The 24,852-nt window shown below is 36.6% G+C and overlaps 1 protein-coding gene across 1 annotated transcript; it reads left to right on the forward strand.

Annotated features, from left to right (window-relative positions):
* Positions 1-215: 215 nt before the first annotated feature.
* Positions 216-24,543, forward strand: CLCA2 (chloride channel accessory 2). The gene is given in 18 exon segments (XM_016128071.2): positions 216-340; positions 2,673-2,724; positions 2,726-2,830; positions 4,859-4,951; positions 4,953-5,090; positions 8,518-8,748; positions 9,755-9,923; positions 10,753-10,868; positions 12,300-12,400; positions 12,768-12,891; positions 15,178-15,193; positions 15,196-15,447; positions 19,257-19,276; positions 19,279-19,341; positions 19,343-19,437; positions 19,478-19,536; positions 24,079-24,250; positions 24,252-24,543. Coding segments are annotated over 18 exon segments (2,223 nt in total).
* Positions 24,544-24,852: the final 309 nt, after the last annotated feature.

Genomic DNA, 24,852 nt, shown 5'->3' on the forward strand with positions numbered 1-24,852 from the left:
TGGAGGTGTTTCCTAGGTGACAGTTGCAAAAATTGAGGTTCCAGACAAGGATATAAGCTCCTTTCTCAAAGGCATCATCGCACTGTAGTGAGGCCAAGTGGGTACATACCTATGGTTTCTTACCTGGGAGATCTCTTTAGCCTCTGTACGTGTGGGAAACCTGAAACCTGTTCCTCAGGCTGAAGCTTTCAGATGAATAAACAGGTCTTTTTCACATGAAGGCTGGGGATGGTTTCAGCCTGCTCTTTGTGCAGTGCCCCAAGGGCAGCTCCCTGCCAAGAACTGGTTTTCCAATTGTCGCAGTCCAGTGGAGCCCAGCTCCCCTGGCTATCAAAGCCAGGTGAACAAGGGGGCATCTTCTATGTGTGTTTCATGTGCTAGCAGGCTTTAGTGAGGCAGCTGAAGAGTATAGGGGTTAGGGCACACTTGTCTTAGCGAGGCAGCAAGAAACTTTTGACTGCCATGCACATGAGCTTCAGCAATGCAGTGGGAGAATGCTGTGCTGTTCACTTTTCAAATGTTGTCTTCTTTAATCCTAACAACACTAAGTGATGGGAGATATTCCAGAAGGGAAAAAAAAGAAATAGAGGTCTGAACTGCTACTGAGTAAAAGACAAGGGCGATATGTATGAATGGAACACAGTGAGTTTTGGGCAGAAATAGAAGGGACTGGTTTAAGGGGAAATCCACAAGTCTGGATTGAAGCAAATTGATTGTGAGGAGCAGTAGACTATCCTGATGGAAAAACCCAGCCTGTGGTTGGATGTGGATGGCTGGAATTTAGGAATCAGGATGCTAAATTTGGAGACTAGTGGATGAGATTTGAGGGAAAAACTGTAGTGAAAATAGATCTGTGGATCACGGCCTAACCATTCCATTCTTATTTTTTTGTTATTAATTTTAGCATACAGTAGTACCTTACAAATGATTTCCTTTTTATCCCCATTTAAATCTAAATAGATTCTATAATCCTCTGTATAGCTAGCAGGAAGTGAAACACTTAAAAAACTTAAGTAAAACACTTAAGTAAAACACTTAAAACTTTGAGTTTCTTTTTCTGGTTAGTATGAGGTGCTTATAATCTCTGCATAAACATATAACTTCATCCGCACTTCTAAATTCCATGAGCAGGTACAAACTTTTCCTTAATACTTTCAGCTTAGGCTGTTCCTCTCCCTTCTTTTGTCCCAAAGTCCAAAAACTGTACAATATGTCACACCCTGAGTCAATTGGGCGAAAACTTCCTGGGTTCCCAAAACTTAAAAAAAAAAATCAGAAAAAGGAAAGTACACTTTGGAAGGGGACTTAATTGGGAAAGCTTCAAGGGGAAAGAAGTCAGTTTTGATGTGGACGTTGAAAAAAAATGGAAGAATTAGAAAGGTAGAGAAAAAGTTATAAAGGCTTTGATGATGAGGATGAGGGTTTCCATGAGCTAAGCTTTGGAGATAAATGTAAACATGAAGAATTAGGAATAAAATAAAAAAGAAAGGACCACCAAGCTGGAGAAGAAGTTCTATGTTCTTTTTTGCTCTTTCCTGCACCCCTGGACCCAAGGTTTTAATCATTGCTCTGGATAGTAGAATTACTTACAAGAAAGAAGCAGGCATGCCTAGATAACACAGACTGAAGAACAGGAAAGATTTCTTTGCTTATTTGGTGTCTTAGTCTGTTTGAGCTGCTATTACAGAATACCATAGACTAGCTTGCTTATAAACAGCAAGACTTTCTCAGTGTTGGAGGCTGGAAGTCCAAGATGAAGGCACTGTCAGATTCGGTGTCTGGTGAGGGCCCACCTCCTGGTACATAAACAATCGTCTTCTTATTGTGTCCTCACCTGACAGAAAGAAGAAAAAACATCTCTGGGATCTCTTTTATGAGGTCACTAATCACATTATGAGGGCTCCACTCTCGCGACCTAATCACTTCCCAAAGGCCCCAACTCCTAATACTGTCATATTGGAAATTAAGGTTTCAACATAGACATTTACGGGGAACATAAACATTCACTACATTATACTTAAATGTGATTCTTTCCTTTTCTCCAAATCCTGAAATTATAGGCCTATATGAAGCTAAATAGAAGCCTGTCTGTCTGTCTGTCTGTCTAGTCATTTCTCATGTATACAGGCAGATCTGTATGTCTACAGAATAGCTTCTAAGAATTACTGGGTCAAAGGGTACCCTCAGCTGTCATTTCGGTAGCTATTGACTGATTCCTCTCCTAAAGCTTATATTATTTCTCACTCCCATTGACAGCATTTAAGATTTTTTATTTAGAATGGAATTATTTTAAATATCATCATTACATATTCGTTCTCTATTTCCTCTAATGTTCAAGGGCGATGTGCTCAAAGGAGTCCTGACTCAGGATACTGCCAGCCATGCTCTTCCTTGGACCTCCAAAAGTTCATGTTGATTTCTTGGTAACTTTTACTTCAACTCTGCTTAATTGTTAACGCCCTTGGCAATACAGAACTCCTCGTCAAGATTAAATTCTTTAAAATAAAGTGGAGTACATTTCTAATTGATGAACAATCTTAACGGAGTTCTTTAAAAAATATTTTATGTGTATCTAGCAAGCTACAATCTTTGCAACTAATTATTATATGAGCTAGTGAAGAAAAAAACACAAGTATATCTAAAATAGACTCAATTTTTCTTTCTATTTTTAGGTGTTCGTCTGACATTACAGGCATGTTTGTGTGTAAAAAAAAGCCTTTACCTCCAAGAAAACTGTATTATTAGTAAGCTTTTCTGAGGATGCACATTTATATATAATAGCACCCAAAATGCAACTTCATCAGTAATGTTCATGTAAAGTTTATCTTCTGTAAGTATCGCCTTGGAATGATAAGCTACTACAAGATTTCATCTCTTCCCAAGATAGACTGATATGTTTTAAGTATTTAAACAGAAAGATAGGATTCACTATGTTTTAGAGTTTGCGGGACCTTGGAGTTCATCCAGTTTTTATTTTACAGATTAAAAAAAAGAAAACTGAGGACTCAAAGATGATCACTTAAAATAGATTCTTTTATAAAAGTGGTTATTTGCTTTCCAGGGATTATTTAACAAGGGAAGCCCTATAAATCTCAAAATAAATTGTTGTGTTCTTGTATCCTTTCATAAGAAAGTATACTGGGTTAATGAGAGTGATACAGCACATGATGGATGATGTTTCTCTCATTTGAGATAGTAATCTACTCTTATTATAATTTTACTTTCTAATTCTCTTTCCCTTGTTTTGCATAGTCTAGAACTTGAAAAGTCAGGTGCTTACCAAGGGAAGTCAAGTAACCCTTAGCTTGACAGGTCCAGAAACTCAACCTTGTTAGCATCCACACTAATTGATAAGAGACTAGTCTATAAATACAGAACAAAAAGAATACTGCGTCATAAGGATCCAATACTTGCCTCCTCAGGCCAGTTCATTTTTTCTCTGAAGGAAGCATCACAGAACAGCCAAATTGTCACCAGAAGCCTGCTCTGAGAGCATGGAATCAGAAAGACAGGACTTTTAGGTGATGCAGAGTTTTAGCAGCATAAGCTTTCATAAATCTATCTATCTCCACAAAAACCTAAAGGCCAGGTCTGTGAACCATCTCTTCACAGAGCTTGGAGCACTGTGGGCACATGCCTCTGGAAAGTTTTCTGCTTCCAGAGTTGACCAATGCTTCTTGGATTGACACATTGTTTCTTTAGATAACTTTTTTCTTCAGTCTGGTTTTAGTCAAGGGTAGGAGTCATTTTGTAACTTTGAAGCAATTTTTCATCTATCTGGGCCTGATCCATTATGCTTTAAATTTACAGCTTTAATATCTGAAGTCAATCTAATTCCATGTATTTCATTCACATTGTTTTTAAGTCGATGCTGTCTTTGTGACCTTTTGAAAGACCTGCTCATTAAATCCAGTCAGTTTACAATCCCTCAACCACAGTCATGAAACGTTGAGAAAAGAGTTAAAAACAAATAACAAAAACGAAAACAAACAGGTTCTACTCCTGCATTCCCAACCTGCTAAGCAATTATTAACTGCCTTTAAGCAATTATCAACCTTTTGAAGCTTTGGCTTCCTCTTCTATGAAATTAGAGATGGGGCTGAGGGACTCTTCTAACTCTAAGCACCCATGTTTCCATTAGCAGGATATATATATTTTGTAGGAACATAGCTACTGGTAATAGATGGTAACATATTACTTCACAATGCAAAGTGTACCTTTAAAAGAGGTGTTGGCATAGGTTTAGGTTTATTAAATCAATTATATCTACATTTCCAAATGGAGAGAAAGATCAAGAAGTAGATTTAAGTTGGTTTTCTCCTTATCCTGTTCTTAGAGAGATCAATATTTGAACTAGATCAATATATGTTGACTGATCAATAAAGGTGCAGTCATCATTAAATATGATTTCAAGAAATAGGCTGAACAAAATAACATCTCTTGGGGTATTTTCTTTAACACAATATCATGCTAAGGAAAGAGAAGATTGTTTTGTGGGTTTTTGTGTCTGTGTATTTGTTTCTATGTTTGTTTTTAAGACTAAGATAGATATATATATATATATATATATATATATATATATGCATGTATATTTGGTCTGCTCTCTGTTATCCAAGTGAAAATACACTTTAATAGAGCTTAATCTCATTACCATAAGGTTCTAGTGTTGAAGTAAAGGGTGCCAAAAATTAGGTGTAAATTTGATGTCGTTCTTGAAGTAAAGAAGGACATCATTGTGGCACTGCTTTCCCATGTTTCAGCTCACTTTTCATTTTACCTTTAGTTGTTTGAGAATGAGAAATATGTCTAGCATGAAGGGAGAGCCTTTATTATCAGGTAGGCTTTGTTATTTTTCTAGGTGGTTGAATTCTGTAATGCAAGTACCCACAACCAAGAAGCTCCAAACCTACGGAACCAAATGTGAAGCCTCAGAAGTACATGGAATGTGATCTCTCTCAGACTCTGGTGACTTCAATCACAGCTTTCCCATGAATGGGACTGACCTTCCACCTCTTCCCACATTCTCCCTTATACAGGCTGGTGAAAAAGTGGTCTGTTTAGTGCTAGACATGTCCAGCAAGATGGCAGAGGTAACATTTTGAATCAAAATGGTTGTTAAATATTCATCATTTTTTTTCTATAAGTTTTCAATTCTTTTTATTTTCAGAGAGTAAGAGCAAAGGAAGGGGAGGCCAAAGGTTTAGAATAGCCATGGACATTGTTTTTTTCTTTGGGACAGAAGGAAGAAAGTCAGAGTGTGCCTCAGAAATTGAGATAATGTGGATAACTGAAACCTACATATAATTTCTAAACTTCTCTTTTGTTACCAATTGAAACATTTTCCAACAACCAAAATTTTTTTTACAAAACTCAAACATGTAACAAAAGGCTTCTACCTGGCCACATTCTACTCATCAGTGAAGATCTCTGGTCAGAGTAAGAAACTATGAATTTGCAGCAAGTATGCATGTCCAGTACGCATATATTTCCCATGTTATTGCAGGCAGAACACCATATCTCAGTCATTTAGCAATCTAGCAGCTTTCCAGAAACCCACCCTCAAAAACTCCAGAACTCTCAGATAATGGTTAAGGCTTAGTCTATGGGCTCAGATAGAGATGCTTTCCATCCTGGCTCATTCACTTACTGTCTTGTATAATCAAGAGCAAAATAATCTCTCTGAAGCTCAGTTTTCTCATCTGTAAAATAGAGACAATAATACCAACATTCAGTGTTGTGAAAGAACCAGCTCATACTGACTCATGAGAGTAAACTGTTAAATTTTTAGGAAATTTACAAGCCAGTTGTTAAACATGGCCATTATACCATATAGACTTATAACTAAATAAAATATATTAAAACAAACATAAAAATCTTCAAAAATTATTTCCTAATTATTTTTCTACTATTTTGTATTATCTATGCCTGGAATCAATAAATTATAGCTATGGGCCAAGTTTGGTCCCCTACCTGTTATGGCATAGCCCATAAGCTAAGGATGGGTTTACTTTTTTAAATGGTTTAGGAAAAAATAATACTAATTACACTTGAAAATTATATAAAATTCAAATTTCAATGTCCACAATAAAGTTTTATTAGGTGCTCATTTGCTTACATATCATCTATGGCCACTTTAGTACTAGTATAGCAGAATTAGTAGTTGCAACAGAGAACATATTGCCCACAAAACCTAAGATATGTACTATCCAGCCCTTTCCTGAAAATGTCTTCTGGCCTCTGATCTATGCTCTTAAGATTATTCCTGGTCCATTGTGTCTGTATGGGTCTGCATCTCTCTCTAACTGAATTCATATCGACAGTTTGAAATCTGACTCAGTGGGAGTTTACTCCGCAGAAATTGTTAACTGTAACAAATCAGGGTATTTCTCTCTCTCTCTCTCTCTCTCTCTCTCTCTCTCTCTCTCTCTCTCTCTCTCTCTCACACACACACACACACACACCTCAGAGGCCAGTTTTTAGACATTTACTAGTATACCACTATGTATTTCATAGGGTTGTTGAAGGGAAAAAATGAGATAATGAATATCAAGTTTTGGGTTCATAAGTGGTAGCTATTTTATTATAGTATTTGTCATAAGGGACACTTTATTCTTTTGCATTCTTTGGATCAGTAGTCTTGAAAATTTTGCTATTTTTGGTTTATCTTTAAACTATTAGGATACATTCAGCTTTGGGGTAATTTTGTAATGTTGCCTACCTACAGTTAACTATGGTATGATCTTCTCAAATATGGTCTCAGGGTAATTTATGTTAGTGATCTGCCTTTATTGAGCACGAATAGATTGAGTGAAAGGGAAAGATAGTTGTACCTGAGTGAAGACCTGAGAGAAGCAGAAGAGGAATAAGCCTAAAGGTGCAAACTCATGGCAAAGCAAACTTCCTTCCCTTTTCCTGACAATATGTCATTGAGCCATCATGGCAATTCATTTATTTATCAGGTACCCATACTGTGCTGGCTTGGGGGGTACAGAAATGACAGAACAGGATCTCTGCTTTGAAATGCTCACAGTATAATAAAGGAGACATAACACTCATGTGCAAATAAATACAATACAGTATGATGAAGTCCAGCAGAGGTGTGGGGCAGCATCTAGTGCTATATAGGAAAGGGTGAACTTGGACTTGAATCTTGAACAATAAGAACATACTTGCTAGGTTGGGTGAAAGGAAGGACGTAAAGGGAAGATATGCCAGGGTAGGGAAGAGTATGTGGAGTGACTGAGAGGCAAAATTAGAAGGATTTGTTCAGGGAAAATGCATCACCTGGCACGGTTCTAACTAACATTGGGTGGCTATAAGGAAGTGATAGATAAAATGGAGAGATGGTAAGAATTTGAGAGAAATTGAAGACATTGAATTGTGAGGACCTGATAAGGGATATGGAGGCTAGTAACAAAGGAGTAATGAAAGAGAGTTCCAGGTTTCTGACTTAACTAGTTGGGAATAAAGGCCATAATTGAGAATGATGACTTATGACAGTTGATAGCAACTACTTACTAAGTGCTTACTATGTTTCCATTTTGTAGATAGAAAACTGAAGCTAAAAAAGATAAGTAGTCTCCCTCTGGTTACATAATTAGCAAAACTTGAAGGCAAGATTCAAAGTCCTTGTTTTATTCGCCCTACCAACTTACTTCTCAAATGTGTAAGAGGAATAATATTTGGAAAAGAAGGCAATGAATTCAAAGTGTAGAGAGTTTGGGTTACCTGTGGGACATTAAACTTCTGATGCTCCCTAAGCAGTGCAATATACAAGTCCAGACGTTAAGGGAGATATCTGGGTTGTAGATAGAGACCACAGTTTTCACTGAGCTGTTGGTAACTGAAGCTCAGCTTGTTGTCCACTGCCTTCAAAACAAGCAACCCTAGTGAATTAATCAGTAGCATCACTTGACCAAACTTGGTCACTAATATTACTTTATATGTGGTTAATACTTCAAGGTATAACTGTACTGTCATACACATATCTCAGTTGATCTTCACAACAATTCTACTTTAATAATTAAAAATGATATTATGGCCCCCACTTACAGATAAAGCACCCAGCCTAAGATGACCATTATAACAGAGTATAGTGCCAAGGTAGATACTTCTGATTGCTACTCTCTACCATAAGGTTTCTTTGCAATGTTTTCTCTACCCAGACTAAATTTTAAAAGCAGCAGCTACAAATATAATCTCAACTTGTCCTACAGATATTTGAATTCTGAATTGAAGAGAAATAGTGGGGATATGTATTCTTAAAGAGTGGTAATTATGAACAACCTATTGGGAACAGAATTCTAAACCATTCCCTCCTCCCAGAAAATCATTCATTTTTGAGCTTGCAGTTAATTGAGCAGTATTCTTTCATTGTATCATTCTCTACAACTCAAAATATTATAATTCGACATCTCTAAAGAATTGGCAGAGATATTTGCTTATTAGGTTACTTAGTCATACTTCTGTCTCCTAACCAAATGTTGTTACCTTTCTTTTTCCTTTTTTGGGACATAGGCAGACAGACTCCTTTGACTGCAACAAGCAGCAGAATTTTACTTGATGCAGATTTTTGAAATTCACACCTTTGTGGGTATTGCTAGTTTCAACAGCAAAGGAGAGATCAGAGCCCAACTATATCAATTTAACAATGATGATGCCCCCAAATTGCTAGTTTCATGTCTGCCTGCCACTGTGTCAGCTGAAGCAGAAACTAGCATCTGCTCAGGGCTTAAAAAAGGATTTGAGGTACAGTAGAGCACCCTAAGCCTCAAATCACCATCACTTTTCTTTCCCTCATTTTGCATCTGAGTTGCTCCTGATTTGGGGCAATCTGTTACAGTGTGCTCATAACAGCCGCAACTATAGGAGAATAATGATGAATTATCTTTAAGGTCAGAAACCATGTTTTGTTTACTATTGTATCACATGTGCCTAACCAAGTATCTGACATATAATAGTTGCTTAATAACTGCTTGTTGAAGGAACAAGTAAATAAATGAAAATGGTGGCCCAAACTGGGGAACTTCATCATCTGGATACCTTCTGACCCTGTCCTTGTCAATTCCCAGCTGTGGTCATGGTTACTCTTTGGTTTTCCAGTCAAAATCAGTATATCTGTCTCCTGCCTACAATCATACTAGGCCTCACATATATGAGACTCAATTAAGGCCAGAGGTATGTTTCAAAAATGATAGAGTTCATTTGGGATGCGGCCATGAGTCAAACATCTGGTAGCAAGCAAAACGCATTAATTAAAATTATTGCTGCCTATAGATAAATATTTCTCAACCTGAGCTACCCATTGGAATCACTTGGGAATTTAAAAATCCTGGTACCTGGGTCTCGCTCCCAGAGAGTGTTGATCTGGGATATGGCCTAGTCATAACATTTTTAAAGCTCCCCATCTGATTATGTGTAGTCACAGCGGGATCTCAGAGGCCAGGTCCCAGATGATATTGTTCCCTCATATTCTCCACAATGGCCAGCATTCTACTAGGGGCATATCCTGGCGATTGGATCAGAAAGAGTCCCTGTCCACAAGCAAATCAGCAGTAGTATGCAGGATGACAAGTGCTGTGATGGGGTGAGGAGCAGACTGAATGAGGAAGACCATGAAGTGCAGGGAGCCATGGAGTACCTCCAAGAGACATACGCCTAACTGGTGGGGAATTTGGAATGAGAATGAATTTTTCTGCTCAGTAAGACAATTTGCATTACATTTCCCTCTGTATGACTGATACTCTATGTTTAGGTGGTTGAAAAACTGAATGGAAAAGCCTATGGCACTGTGATGATATTAGCGATTAGTGGGAATGATGAGCACATTGGCAATTGCTTACCCACTGTGCTCAGCAGTGGTTCAACCATTCATACCACTGCCTTGGGTTCATCTGCAGTCAAAAACCTGGAGGAATTACTGCATACTGCAAGTAAACAAATTTCTAAAAATGTTTATTTTAGAGCATTTGCTTTAAACTTGAATATTCAAAGCATCACCATGAAACCTTGGTTATGTCAACAGATTACATGGCTGAATGGAAATAAAAAATGCTTTCATAAGGAAAAAACCAAAAATCATTGCTAAAATTTGCCTAAATTTTGATGCCTTTTTTTTTTTTACATTTTACTTGGTGCCAATTATAGATATCCAATTAAAATAATATTTTTATAATTTCTTTGTTAAACCAACCTGATCATGTATTATCGGGAAGCTAAAAAATATGTTTAGGATTTAACACAATAACTTCAATGATAAGAGCACATACAATATTGTAAGATACATACCCTTTTTTGTTCCAAATGAGGTACAGAATAATTTTATCTCATAGTCTTTATATTCAATAAAAATGGGTATGCTGACTTGAAAATTGATAGATTTTATTGAATTATTTTTTAAAACAACGTTTTCAGAATGTAAATGTTAAATATGTAGCAATGTAGATAGTAATTAACCTAGATTATCTAAGAATTATCTTCTTTACAAGATTAGTCAATAAATATTTATTAAGATTTTACCCCAGATGGAGTACAGTTCTAGATCCTAACCTTACAGTCGTGAAGAGAACAAACAAAACCACTCCCTTCGCGCAGCTCACCAGGCAGTTGTACCAAGTGCCATGTAAAGCAAGTGAAGCACAGCTCCTACTTCCTCCAAACTAACCCCCTTATGCAAAGAAACGTTGCTGGAAAAAGGCTAACTTTTATTTTTTGTTTTATTCGAAACATTTTAATAGTTAACATCCCGATTACATATTTCAGGAGGTTTAAAGTTCTTTATTCCAGATAAATCAAACTCCAATGGCATGATTTATGCTTTCAGTAGAATTTCCTCTGGAACCAGAGATATTTTTCGACAATATTTGCAAGCCAAAATTTCCTCAATGTTATACTTACAGTTGGGGTTGGGTGAAGGAGAAAGAGATATAGATGAATTATGTAAACTGCCTACATGTGATGAGCTTTATGGCATCACCAGAGCCAGGCCTTATTTTTACATGTTTGTACTTCTCAGCCCTAGGAGCCATTTTCTGTAATTGCTACTCAGCTTTTCAAGGTCTATAAGCAGAGCTTGCTCCTTCCTCCTGGCTCAGAATGGGAGTGGGATGGGAGTGCTGTGGGCGTAAGGCCCAGAAAATAAGAAGCGGTGTATTTAGTTTTAGCTTCATAATAACTTTCCATCAATCAGAATCCATTTTACTTTTGGTTCTTTTAAAACTTCTCTGAAGCTCCTGTCTCATATAAAAAGTATCAACAATTTCATTAAATTCTAAAAATTCTTACATAGCTCTTTACCACAATTTACTTGATTTTGCTCACAAAACTTACTCTAATCAAGCCAGTATTCAAAAGGGCCACATTTTTTCTTCTTTCTGAGTACTTTAAAGATATTTTTAAAGTAACTGAACAAAAATTTCTCTGCTGTCTCCTCACAGATGGTAATTGAACCTACCAAGTTAATGACTTCATGTGAACAATAAAGCCAATAAGAATTGTTTAATTCTTAGGAAATCTTTAACACAAAGACTATGTACACAATAAAGGCAATAATCACAATCCATCATTAGAAGTGAAAAAATGTGAATTACAAATGACAATATATATTATAGATTAGATTACAATTGGCATTTCTGAATAATCTTTTCACTCTGTGATTTCCTCTCTAATAATATGAAATAAAATGTTTTAAATGGTAAAAAAACACCAAAGTATTATTCATATGGCTCAAACTGGCCTTATGTTCTCAAACATGGCCACCTCTCCCCACTTGTTTTTATGTCTTAAACCCCACTAAACTGTGGACTATTCTAAATCTGATCCTCAACAACAGCTCAGGGTCCAGCACAGAATGTGGCATAGTAGTCGGCAGTCCACAAACACTCATTAAACTGATTTTAGCAAATAATTCACAATGTCTTTGCTGTCACCCAACAAGAAAATTTTATATGCATTCCAAGTCTGAGCAATTGTACTATGTGTTACTAATGTATTTATTTAATAAATATAATTTTTCAAAGTTATTTACAGTTGTATCCATTGTGAATACATGATGATTAAATGCTGTTAAATTGACAGTTGTATTAGCTATAACAAAATATTTTATATCTTCTGTATTTATATAATATACTATATTTTGCTTTAGCAAAGTATTATGTGAAAAACGATTTATGTAAATATAGTACATATAAGAATTAAATGATTTTTATTTTTTCCAATTCATTTTTGTCATAAAAGTTAAGAAAAAGATGGAATGATTCTGCATACACTAGAAAATGTCACATATGTATTCTCTTGAATAGCTTGAAAGTACAGGTGAGAATGTTAAACCTCACCATCAATTGAAAAGCACTGTGACTGTGCATAACAGTGTAGGCAATGACACTACCTTTCTAGTCACATGGCAGTGTTAGGTCAGTGGGGGAGGGCCAGCTGGATACCTACCTGGAGAGTTCCCAGCCTGATGTCGGAATCCAGACCTCCCAGCCAGACATGAGAGCCCATCCGATAAAGGCCCACCCTAAATCTGCCCAACTGCTAAGGGCCCACCCTAATGCCCAGGCGCCACTACCCCAACCCAGATACTCAACTGACACTCCCCATTCTTTACCCTACTCCCACATAACTCTAAAAACTATACCCTCCTGCCCCAGGGTGCGACTTCTCTGGCCCCTCTCCTCTCTGGACCAGTGAACCTCGCCCGGGAGCCCTCTCCCAATAAAGGCTTGCTTTTAAAACTTTTCTCAGTGTGTCACGCGTTTACTTTACAGGCAGGCCAGTAGTCACCCTGAAATTGTATTATTTGATCCTGATGGGAGGAAATATCCCACAGATAATTTTATCATCAATCAAGCTTTGCAGACTATTTGTGTCTGGATTCCAGGAACTGCTGAGGTAGGTGTTGTGAGCTTGTTCACAGTGACAACGTTTAGTCATGACTTTTAGTTGAATCACATAATTAAATGCACTGTATAAAGGAAATACCATTCTGATATATCAAAATTTTACTTTAAATTTATGAGAGCACTTTGTGAATGTTAAAAATTTAAGGGGAACAAGTAATGTATGTTCAAAACTTTAAATAATAGATACCAAAGCCTTCTCACTTCAACAGTAGAAATTAATATTTATATAGTAAAAAGAATCTTTTTGCTTACTTCTTTCCTTACAAAATCCATATAGAATACTTATCTATACCTTAAGAAAAAAAAAACCCCTCTAATTAGAATTTATAATATAAATATATGTAATACAAATGTGTTTGAGCACCTACTATGTTCTGGGTCTTGTTCTAGATGCTTTATAGTAAAATGTCATGATAAGAATAAGAATGGGTATTCAGAAAATACAGGAGGGATGTGCAGATAGGGGAGGAAGCAAGGGGGTAGGAAGGAGAATGCCTCTTGGAAGTACAGACATAAAAATGGAAATGTGGACGATAAAGGGGACAGAAGTGTGAATGACAATCTGGGCAGAATGAACAGCACACAGAAAGATTCAGAGAAAAAGAATATGGCTCTTCATAAAATTACGAGTAGTTCGATGTGGATGAACAACAAAGTAGCACGGAATGTGGAGATTTAGCGGAAGAAAAGTAGAGGGCATGCTGAGGCTAGACAGATAAACAGGAGCCAGAGCCTGTTTAGCAAGAACTAAATGGCAGAAAGGAAGCAGGAGATTGAATACTAACGGAAACTAGAAAAGGTTCTAAGCAGGGTGGTGAATTGATCAGATCCACTTTTGCACTGCCTGAATGCAGTCCCTCCTCAGCACTGGAGGCCCTCCCTCCCTTCAGATTACTGTAGACAGCCTTTGCTCAGCCTCCCTGCCTCTGGGCTAGCATCCCTCCCATCTGCTATCAGATGATCCTTTTGAAGCAGAAATTGGATCAAATCTGTCTCCTATTGAAACTCTTTGGTGGTCTCAGGATAAAATGTATGTAGTTACTCTTATATACCAAGTCCAAGCTTCTCTCTTAATCCTTGTCCCAAATACCCTGGCTTCTGCTCCTACTTAACTTTTCTGAAAACTCATCATGTTCTTTTCATACCTGTGCATAAGAGCCAGGAACACTTTATCCACTTCTTGCTGCCCTTGCCCAACCTCTTAGTCTGAATTAGGTGCCCTCTGCTGAAAGACTTACTACACCCAAGGAAAAGTTTTCGATGCAGTGGTTCCAGCCATGTATCTGTTATTAATGTTATAATTACAATCAATCAATCAATGATTTTGATGCTTAAATTGTGACTTCACTGGAGAATGGTAAAACATATGAATTCCAGTGAAGAAGGCTGGGTAAGGTGTGGTGACATCTTAAGTTTCCAAACTGAGTCACACAGTAACCCATTGTTTTCTTTCTTCTTCCCCCTGCTCGATTGTGTTCCTCCTCTTTCAGGATTTTAGAAGGAACAGCAGTAGGAATGAAGAAAAAAGGAGTATTTATGTACAGTTAAATCAAAAGAATGAATTTCTGCTACATTGTAGTTTAAGCTTTTTTCTTTCGGACATTCTTTTGCCAGTTTCCCCCCAGGAAGCCTAGGCAAAAGAGAATGGTATTTAGCAATATTTCTAGAAATTCAACATAGACATTGTAAAATCCTGACCTATTAAAAATAGTGTTCCTTTTCTTGGTCCCTAATAGTGCATATGGGTTTTGTTGCTTGATATTTCTGAGCACTGGAGGTGGGGAGTGGGGAGTGGAGGGAAGGAAAGATACTATTGACTTTTAGTCCAGGTTATCCACATAAATCACAATTGGGCACTGAAATTTGCTGTAACTTTCTTTGTTACATAAAAGGAATAAAAATGTTGAACCTCCCTTTGGTTAAAAGGGCTCTGATTAATAGTTGCAAAGTACCCTGAAGCTTTGAAACACTGTTATCTATATCTTCAAAATGTGAATTAAGATGTGTCCTTCCCCACAAATAAATTCAGGGTGTAATTCCCTAAAGAGGTACCTAACACCATAAATGGGTTATGTTCTGAGAGCCATGTAAATACTGAATTTAGTTATCACTTAATCAATATTACTATTCCTGACACTCTTTTGTAGTAATTTAGAAAATGCAACATCATCAACAAAACAAGAACAAAACCCAACGAGCTTAGATTTATGCTTTTAAAATTAAGGGTTGATTTTTTTCTTCACACTTGACAAAATAAAAAGCTTTTGTTTTGCAGCCCAGGCTCTGGACTTACAAAACAATACCCACCACTCTCTTCAAACCTCGAAAATGACAATGACCTCTCGCGCCTCCCACTCAGCCATGCCTCCTGCTACCATGGAAGCCTTTGTAGAAGAAGGAGCTAGCACCCGCTTTCCCCATCCCATGATGATTTATGCAAATGTGAGAAAGGGGTTTTATCCCATTCTCAATGTTACCGTAACTGCTACAATTGAGCCAGAGACAGAACATCCTGTTATACTGAAACTTTTTGATGATGGAGCAGGTAATATGGAATGTTATGTCATTTTTCATGTTCTCAAGAGCTGTTGTGATGCTGCAGTATCAATATTATGCTTATCTTTTAAATTCTTTCAATTCAATTATTTTTCTCATCCAATCTTATGAGATTCTCAATTTCTCACAGAATCTCTGATATACTAAGTAGCACCTGCACCAGGAAAGCAGATGTGAACTTGAGAAAAGAGTCTCCATGAGACTCCTCAGAGAGGCTGGGCATGAGCAAAATAGTGGGAGAAAGTTGCTTGACACCTATGTCTTGGCTTCCACTTGCCCAGTGACATTGGCCACACTCACATAGTGCGGTCACACAGAAACGGGTTCTAAATTCCTGTGACATACCCATATTCTGCTAAGATTTATCAGCTTTACTAGTCACTGAAATAATCAGAATGAACGATTAAAATAGCAAATGAAAACCCAGGAAGGGGGATGCAATGACAGTAAATCCATTTTTAATTCTTGAACCCAACTGTGAAGAGAAAATTGGAAACTGAACTTGCAATCCATGAGACGATCCTAGACTATTTTTCGGCCAAGTGCCTTTTACATATGTGGTTTGATCACAAGAAGGTCAAGCCAGCAAACCTAGTGGAATCGAGACAGAGATTTTCCCACCGCTGAGAAAATAAAGTAAAACAAAACAAAACCCTTCTTCAAAGTACTCCTTTTGCACACAGTTCAGAGCCTTCTCACCATACATCGCAAACAGCAGCTCCTGAGCTCTTCCCCGCTAACTTTTTTGACTTTTAACCTTTGTCGTTATATCTTTCCTGCTCTACTTTTTCCCAAGCTAAATTCTCAGAATGACAATGAACCTCAAAGTCTATGTTAGCAACCCCAAGTGTCTGATTTACTAACAAAATCATATTCCTTCCCTCTTGTTTCAAAGAAAATTTTTTTCAAGATTCTTAGGTTTGGCAACCCATTAGTATCTTTGCCATGGCAAGCCTGTATGACATTTACGAAATAAAAGTTCATTTAAGGGACGTTAGTTCAGGTCTACCTTAGGAGGATACCAGAGAAGTCCTCTTGCTTTGTTTGAACTTCTCATGATTGCTTATCCATGGCCACACCTTTCATTTGTTTGTATTTGGTCCAAAAATGCATGTTGCAGAATGTTCCTGGTCTACAGGAGAACAGATATAGCTAACTTAGGAAAGCTCATTTGCATAACTCAATAAGCTTTTATATTTATTCCTTGTAACCATTTTACTTATTTGATGTCTAAATTTATACCCTAATGAAAAACACAATAAAAAAAGATTGCTTAGGCACAAAGTGGAAATTTAGATGTTTTTCTCCTAATATTTAGCACACATGTATTGTCCAATACTTATTTTTATATTGGAAACTATTTATCTGCTAAATAAAATTAATAAACAATAAAATTTATACATGTCAAATCTTTTATAATTTAAAATGTACTTTCTCATACACACTTTCAAAAAATCATCACGACAACCCTGTCTGGTGTTATCATTTTACAGATGAGAAAACTGAGGCTCGTATCGATTGTTTCACAGCTACTAAGAGGCAAAGACAGACCTTAAAACCAAGTTCCCTGACACTCAAGCCAGCGTTCTTTCCCATTTCTTTCTGATTCAGTGATTAAAAGAGGTGGCAGTGGTAAACGTGCCATAGAGAGATTTCCCTTAATCATTTGTCAACAAAGATAGAACTTATAATGAAAACACTAAATACCAAGATTTGATTTCTTTCCAGTACATAAAAACAATTTCTAAACCTACTATGATCATAAGTTGCTTAGCATTTTTTATTTTAATTAAATATACTCATACTTTTCTCATGTTAAGGAGTAGCCCTGCCTCTGCAGGGGAGACTCCAGAGCACTTATTTTAGTGATGGTACCAAGCTAGGGCATGAGGCTGCATGTGTGGTATGAGAACTGAACTGACTATAATAGAACAAACTGCTTTCCCAGTGTGGCCGCCTATGCTTGAACAGTGAATGTGATCTGTACTTTGGCTAAGCTGTACCTCTCTGCTGCCTTGGAATCTAGGCCTTCTTGTCATTCAGTCATGCACTTGGTTAGGAGCTGAGCGTCTCTCTGAGGTTCAGTACCAAAGGAGAGAAGTCTAGCACTGTCCATGCTTTTAGAATGCCTCCCGAAGCAAAGTGCAGTGGATGGAACCAACACCTGTCAAACTCCAAATCAGTGAGCCCCTTCTAATCTAGAACAATGGTTCCATATACCCTCTGAGGAAATGAAATGATTTTCCACTATTTGATCAACTTGACCAAAGGTTTTTTTCATCAGAAGTTCTTTTTTTTTTTTTTTTTTTTAAATCAGATTTCAGGACATTCATTTCCTGGTTTCTATGATACCACACTCTCCTGATTACCTCTTACACTTTGGGATATTTGATTAGGCTCTTTTTCCAGCCCCTCCTTTTCTATCGTTGCCATTTTTTCAGAGCTCGGCTAACCTTATCACTGTACTATTTGGAGCCACACTGCCTGGGTTGGAAACGTAGCTCCTCTATTTACTAGCTGTATGATTTTGGGTTACTTAGCTTCTGTGTACTTCAGTTTCATCATCTATAAAAATAGGGGTAATCATTGTACCCTCCTCATAGCATTGCTGGGAGAATTAACTACACGTGAAGTACTTAGAAAAGTGCCTCGTACATAGTGAGCCAGGCACTCAATAATAAATGCAATTTATCATTATAGTTGAAATTCTTATTAAGTAATCTCAATCACATGGCTTTATTAATATCTACATGACTATAACTTCCAAATTCATAACTTCAGAATTATTAAATCCAATTAAAACCCCTTTTTGAGCTAAAAATCCATATCTAACTAGTTCCTTGACATTTTCGACTGGATGCTTTACAGGAATCACAAACCATATAACTTAAATTTTTAGTCTCCTTCACTTTAGCCAACGTCTCCTCCCAAGATGCTCATTTTAAAACCTGGGAGCTGCTTCTGTTTTTGTTGTTGATCAGGTTTTTCTCTTCACCATTCCTTATTCAAATTCGACATCAGCTTTTGCTGATTTTATCACCAAATACAACTCGAACTGCCAGCTTCTTGCCCCCTCTTCACTGCTGTCACCCAGCCCAAGCTGCTATCTTTTCTCATCTGAACTGTGCCAATGGCTGCCTCAGTGGCCTCATTGCTTGCTGTGTTTGAATTCATTCTCCACTGAGAGCAGCCAGAGTGACCTGTTAGAGAGCAAGTGTGATCACATCAGTGCCTTGCTTCGCCACAGCAAGTAAGATTAAACTCTAAAACCGCCACAATGGCCAGCAAGAACTTCTCTCCTGTCTCATCTCAAACTGCTCTCCTCCTTGCTCTAATTAAGTTTTTCTAACTTGTAAAGCTCTTCCACACCTCAGAGTTTTTACACAACTTCTTTCCTCTGCCTGGGATATTCTTACCTCTTCTCTTTACCAGGCTGACTCTTACACATATTTTAGGAAACTTTTAAACATAACTTCCGTGATAACACTAAATTATGTACCTTTTTTCCTTTCCTATGTTAATCACAATTTGTAAATATATGTCTATTAATATGACTATAAATTCCATGAGGTATACTGTTTTGTCCATGATTACTGGCACAGCATATGCCCTCAAAAGAGTTACTGAATGAATGGATGGATGGATGAATGAACGTACTGTTGAATAAATAAACTTGGTTATTCTAAAAATGTAGTAAAGAAAAAAGGTTTTAAACTTTCTCCCAATAATCTGTCAAAAACGAGCTATTCAGGAGGCTGTGTTTTGGCTTTTTGGCTATTCTTTTCTTTGATGCCCCAGGTAATATTCGGATGAATGCCCCCCCCAAAAATCAGTGGGCAGAAGCGAGCAGGAACAAAAGTGGGGCTTTAGCAGAATAAGCTTGGGGGGGCTCCTTTTCCATGTTGGGAGTTCCAGCTGGTCCCCATCCTGACGTATTTCCACTATCCAAAATTATTGACCTGGAAGCTGAGAAAGTGGACCACTATCCAAAATTATTGACCTGGAAGCTGAGAAAGTGGAAAGGAGGTGACTTTATCTTGGACGGCACCTGGAGAAGACTTCGATCAGGGCAGGGTAGGTTTCTTGATTTCGTTACATATCTTTCTATCAGGTAGCATTTCTAATAACTATATCAGGGGTTAGTTGAATAAAAATAGCTTTGGGAGTTTAGAGCATACATAGCTATAGAGGGTTGTCATGAAAAGCTTGGAGTTGTTGATAAAGCTTTATATCATGGAGTGTAGAAATGAGGGTATGTCAACTCCCTCCGGATTAAAGAGGCCCTGTTAAACTGACCCGCATTAATCACATAGAAACCTTGACACATAAATACCACATGTAGCTGTCTTATCAGCAGATATGGATTCTGCACTACAGAGCATGGACTTCCAAATACTGAAAGTGACCAGTTTTCTGCAGATTAGATAATGGATATTTATTCAGATTTATAAGCCAGGTTTAAGGAAACAATTTCCATACGTCATGTAAAACTTGGCACATTTTTTTCTCCCAAGTTGCTCTAGCCATTATTTCTGTTAGAGGGCCTAGGACCAGTTTCCTGATTCGGGGCTGTCTTACCTTTGCTTGGGTGAACATTGATGAAGTTCCTTTTTAACTTTCCAGCATTCAGGCTTCCATGTACCTCATCTCTTGATTTCCATGGCAATTCAACAGAATAACTCTTCTCAAAGAATAACCTTTCTAACATTTTTGCCATCACTAAACATGGTTATTATTGATTACATATTAAATGGTTTATTTCCGATGCCTCTGATTGAGAATCCTATACGAACCAATCTTTTCTATTGAGAGTTGACTTTTTCAATACTCATCAGTAATAGTGACTTTCTTGGGCCTTTGCCAGTCTTCCTTCCAACTTGGGTCATCTTTCTTTGGCTTATAATTCTCTGCTCATTACATTGTCAGAAGGAATCTCAATTACAAATAATTTTGTGCTGCTGAGAAACAGTCAATATTGCAAATTCTCTAATCGAAATCTCTCTCTTCTTGCCAGGGAAGAAAGAAGTGAAATATTTTACATTCTGAATTAAGGATTCTCCTAATATAAAGGTTGGAGATGTGCGACAATTAAAACTGTGGGATGGAATATGACCCTTGTAGAGTGGAAATAGCTATAACTTAGAAATCAGGAAAAAAATGATTCCCATTCTGGCTTTAATTCAGCTTTTTGATCTTTGGCGGGTTGCTTAAATTCTATTTGCCTCAGTTTTCTTTTACCGAAAACAGGACTAAAACTACCTCCTTCATAAGGCATTGTATAGAAGAAATGAGAAAACACATTTGAAATCAGCAAGGGAAGAGAAAGTATGCCCAGTGAGTTTCCTGGGCTCCTGAGTTTGCATTGTTAGAGACTTCTCCACCTTGTTATTTGGAGTAAGAAGCCACAAACACTCCCTCCCATCTCTATTTGATGATAAGGGTGGTGCCTGCTACCTAGTATTTTCCCTTTTCCTCCACTGCTTCAGAAGCATGGTAGTGTGCTAAAAGAGGCAAACTGAAGCTCAGACTCCCATTACTACTGGGAACCATTTTTTTTCAAGAGCCCCAGTAGTTTCATCTATACCACTGTGTACAGAAAGAGTAGAAAGAAAGTCAATGTGTGGAATTAGTGGTTATTTATGGCTTAAAAAGACTATATAGAACCAAATAGGACTTCAGGATAGAATCGATGTCATAAAGGGAATTAGAACGGAAGAGAGAGACCTTTACTCTACTAGAGAGACTTCACTGATGAGCAAAATGATTGATGGTATACTATAAAAACCTCAGACCATAAAAGATCTGTGGGAGGAATAGTTGGATGTGTATTAAGTTACTGAGATCACTCAGCAATGGTAAAACTGGTCAACTAGCCAGAAATAGACCAAGTAGGCATGAGTAGACCAACTAGCAAGAAGGCACCCTTTTAACTCATAAACATGTACTTTCATTGCCTCTTTTCTTCACAAATTGTTGTCTAGGAAGGTGTTTTCTTCACCTCTATGGCCAGAGTTAGAAGCCATGGGTGTATGTCTCTGGCTTTTTAATTATTAAAATGTGACTACATATTCTTAAAAACTTTGTTAGCAATAAATAAATATCTCACATATGCATAAACATATTAGTATACATCCAGGTACCAGCTCTTCACCTTACACAATATCCTAGAAAAGATGACCAATGACATGGAATAAACAAAACATTACCAGATCACTATTATGTGTGGAAATGTACAGATGACCCTTGAACGACACAGGTGAGAGCAGAAAGAGACCAGGTTCTAATGCCAGGGACCTGTGCAGGGCTTTTAGAGTGGAGCCAGACCACGAAAATCACCACTCTTAGAGCTCCTTCCCGGCCTTATCTTCCCTACCTGCCTAACAGCCTGAGTTTCACACAGCTTCCTCTGACATCTCCATCATGTTCTTATAGAACCAACATTCAAAATATTATCCTTAAAAATTCTTTCCTTCCTGAATAAATATATTATATTATATCAATTATATTATACTATATGTTATTATATTATATCATATCGTATTAATTATATCATGTTATAACATGTTATATTATAATACATGCACACTAAATGGATGTTAGTGAATCTCAAAGATTACTGAGATTATTTTTAATTTTTTTATCACCTTTTTCTGAGTGCCTCAGTTTGAATGATTTTCATGAAACTGTTTTCAAGTTTACTGATTACTGTTTCTGGTATGTTCAATTTGATCTTAATCTTCTCAAATGAATTTTTTCATTGTAGTTTTTTCCAATTCTAGGATTCCCATTTCTTATTTTTAAGTTTCCACATCTCTCCTCAAATTTTCCATCTCTTCATTCACTATATCCAACTTTCCCTGTAGACCTATAACATACCCATTATGGTTGTTTTATAGTCCTTGTCAATTAATTTCAAATCTCGGTTACTTGTGACTTTTATATTTGTTGATATTTTCTTGACCATACATCACATTGTCTGTTTCTTTACATGGCTAGTAATTTTTTAAATTATATATTGGACATGTGGTAGCAAATTATAGACTCTGGAATCTGTTATAGTTCCCTAAAAAGTTTTGAAATCTTTCTAGTAGATACCTTGGATCACCTCGAATTTAAGAAGACTTGATTATACTTTTGGCTAGGATTTGTCTATTTTGGTTTTGCTCTTAATCCATGGGGATATCTCTTAATTTGAGGACACAATCTTTAATTCTAAGGTGTGGCTTTTTCAGTGTTTTAAGGGACATCTCTAGGTATTTGTCAAGCTCCTCTAACTTAGTAAGACTCATACTCCTAACTCTATTCTCCTCTGTGGTGGGAATTAGCATAAAACTGTTCGGTTTTCAGCCTTCTAACTGTTTTGTCCGTGAGCCCTTGATTTTTCACCCAAACATGCATAACTCAGAGGTCTTCAAATGATTTGAGAGAAGTTAATACACATATCTTAGGTCTGTCCCTCTCTAGCTCCTACGATTTTCATCCACTCTGGGAAACCCACACTTAGTCCTCTGACTTCTCAGACTAATGAGATAGTGGCTTTTTGTATCATTGCTATGTATACCAGAGTGGTAAGTGCCCTCAGAAGAATAGCTAAATAAATATAAATCATTCCCTGTCTGGTTCTCTTCTTTCAAGGGTTTTATCTCCTCCAGTTTTCTGCCTGTTTTTTTTTTTTTATTTGAGTCCAGTGCTTCAATGTTTTTTTTTTTTTCTTTCTTTCTTCAGAGTTTATATCTATTACCTACTAGAGAGTTAATATAAGCCACTCAGGTATTAACATAACTAAACTTTACCTTTGATTTAAGTTACAAATAGTTTTGCCACTTAATATTTGTGTTTATATTTTGCTTTGGAAGTTTTACTCAGACATTTTTCAAATTCATAAATTTTTTTATTTATGGCTCCTGAATTTTGAATCTTGATTAGAAAAACTTTTCCCACTTTAAGATTATACTGGAATTCATCCATTGTCTCCTACTAAAAACTTAATATTTTAATTTTTTACATAAACATTTTTATCACTTTGGAGTTTATCCTAAAAAAATAGGTTTGTAGTATGGATTTTATTTTTCCCAGCTTTTTACCTAATTGTCACAATACCGTTATCAAGAAATTTGTATTTTACCCCATTAATTTGAATTCTATTTCTATTATATACTAAATTCCTGAATGTATTTTGGCCTATTTTTGACATGCTTATTCATGTGCCAGTACGGCATTTTTTTTAGTTATTAAAACATGACAGCATTTTTATATCTGATAGGGTTATTCCTTCTACGCTGCTATTTTTTATACTTTTTATGGCCAATCTTGATGATTTTCCATTTAAACTTTACAATAAGCATGTTAAATTAAAACTAGAGGTACTATTAATAAAATCACATAAAATTTATAAAATAAAGAAAATATTATGCTGAATTTTACTATTCAAAAAAACCATGTCTTTCCTATTGTTTTGGTTTTAATATGAGTTCTTATGTAGTGTATTAAAGTTTTGTTCATGTGCATATTTCTCATTAGATTTCTAGGTATTTTAATTTTTTGTTGCTATTCTCAATAATCATAATTAATTAGAAAACTTAAAGTGACTAAATTTCCCATTTATATTTTTTAATTTCAGCTAACATCTATGAAACAAGAATGAGTAAAAGTTTAAGGAATATTCGAGATGACTTTAACAATGCCATTTTAGTGAATACATCAGAGCTAAATCCTCAACAAGCTGGCGCTAAGGAGATATTTACATTCTCAGTAAAGCTTTTCATAAATGAACCTGAACCTGGTGGAGAGACAAGAAAGCCACAGAATTTATGTGGCAATAAGAGCCATAGATAGGAACTCCTTAAAATCTCCAGTATCTGACATCGTCCAGGCATCTCTGTTTATTCCCCCAAATTCTACTCCTGTACTTGCCAGAGATTGTCTTATATTGAAAGGAGTTTTAACAGCAATGGGTTTGATAGGAATCATTTGCCTCACTGTAGCTGTAACACACTGTATTTTAAATAGGAAAAAGGGAGCAGACAAAAAAAGAGAATGGAACAAAATGACTATGAACGAATGCAGAGAGTACCTTCCTTCTTAGATATAGTACCCATGCCTTTTGCACTCTCCAAAAATATAGCAATGAAAACAAATTAACATTAAAGCTGTTAAAAATGCTTTGAATTTTTGCATAATTCGGATCAGATTTTTACATGGTAAATTACATGACAAAATGATTTATAACACTTGTTTTGGGGGGAAATTAGAACACCTCTAAACTCAGGCTATGGACAAAATAATAAAAACTATTCTCCAAGATAATGTCTTTAAAAGGCAAGAAAGGCAAGGTCGAAGTGAATTGAAGAGTCAAGAAAAGCTTGTTTTATTGAAAAAGAAAAATAGACCCAAT

This window comes from Rousettus aegyptiacus, unplaced genomic scaffold, assembly GCF_014176215.1.
Source record: "Rousettus aegyptiacus isolate mRouAeg1 unplaced genomic scaffold, mRouAeg1.p scaffold_m13_p_1, whole genome shotgun sequence".
In the NCBI taxonomy this organism is placed as follows: domain Eukaryota; kingdom Metazoa; phylum Chordata; class Mammalia; order Chiroptera; family Pteropodidae; genus Rousettus; species Rousettus aegyptiacus.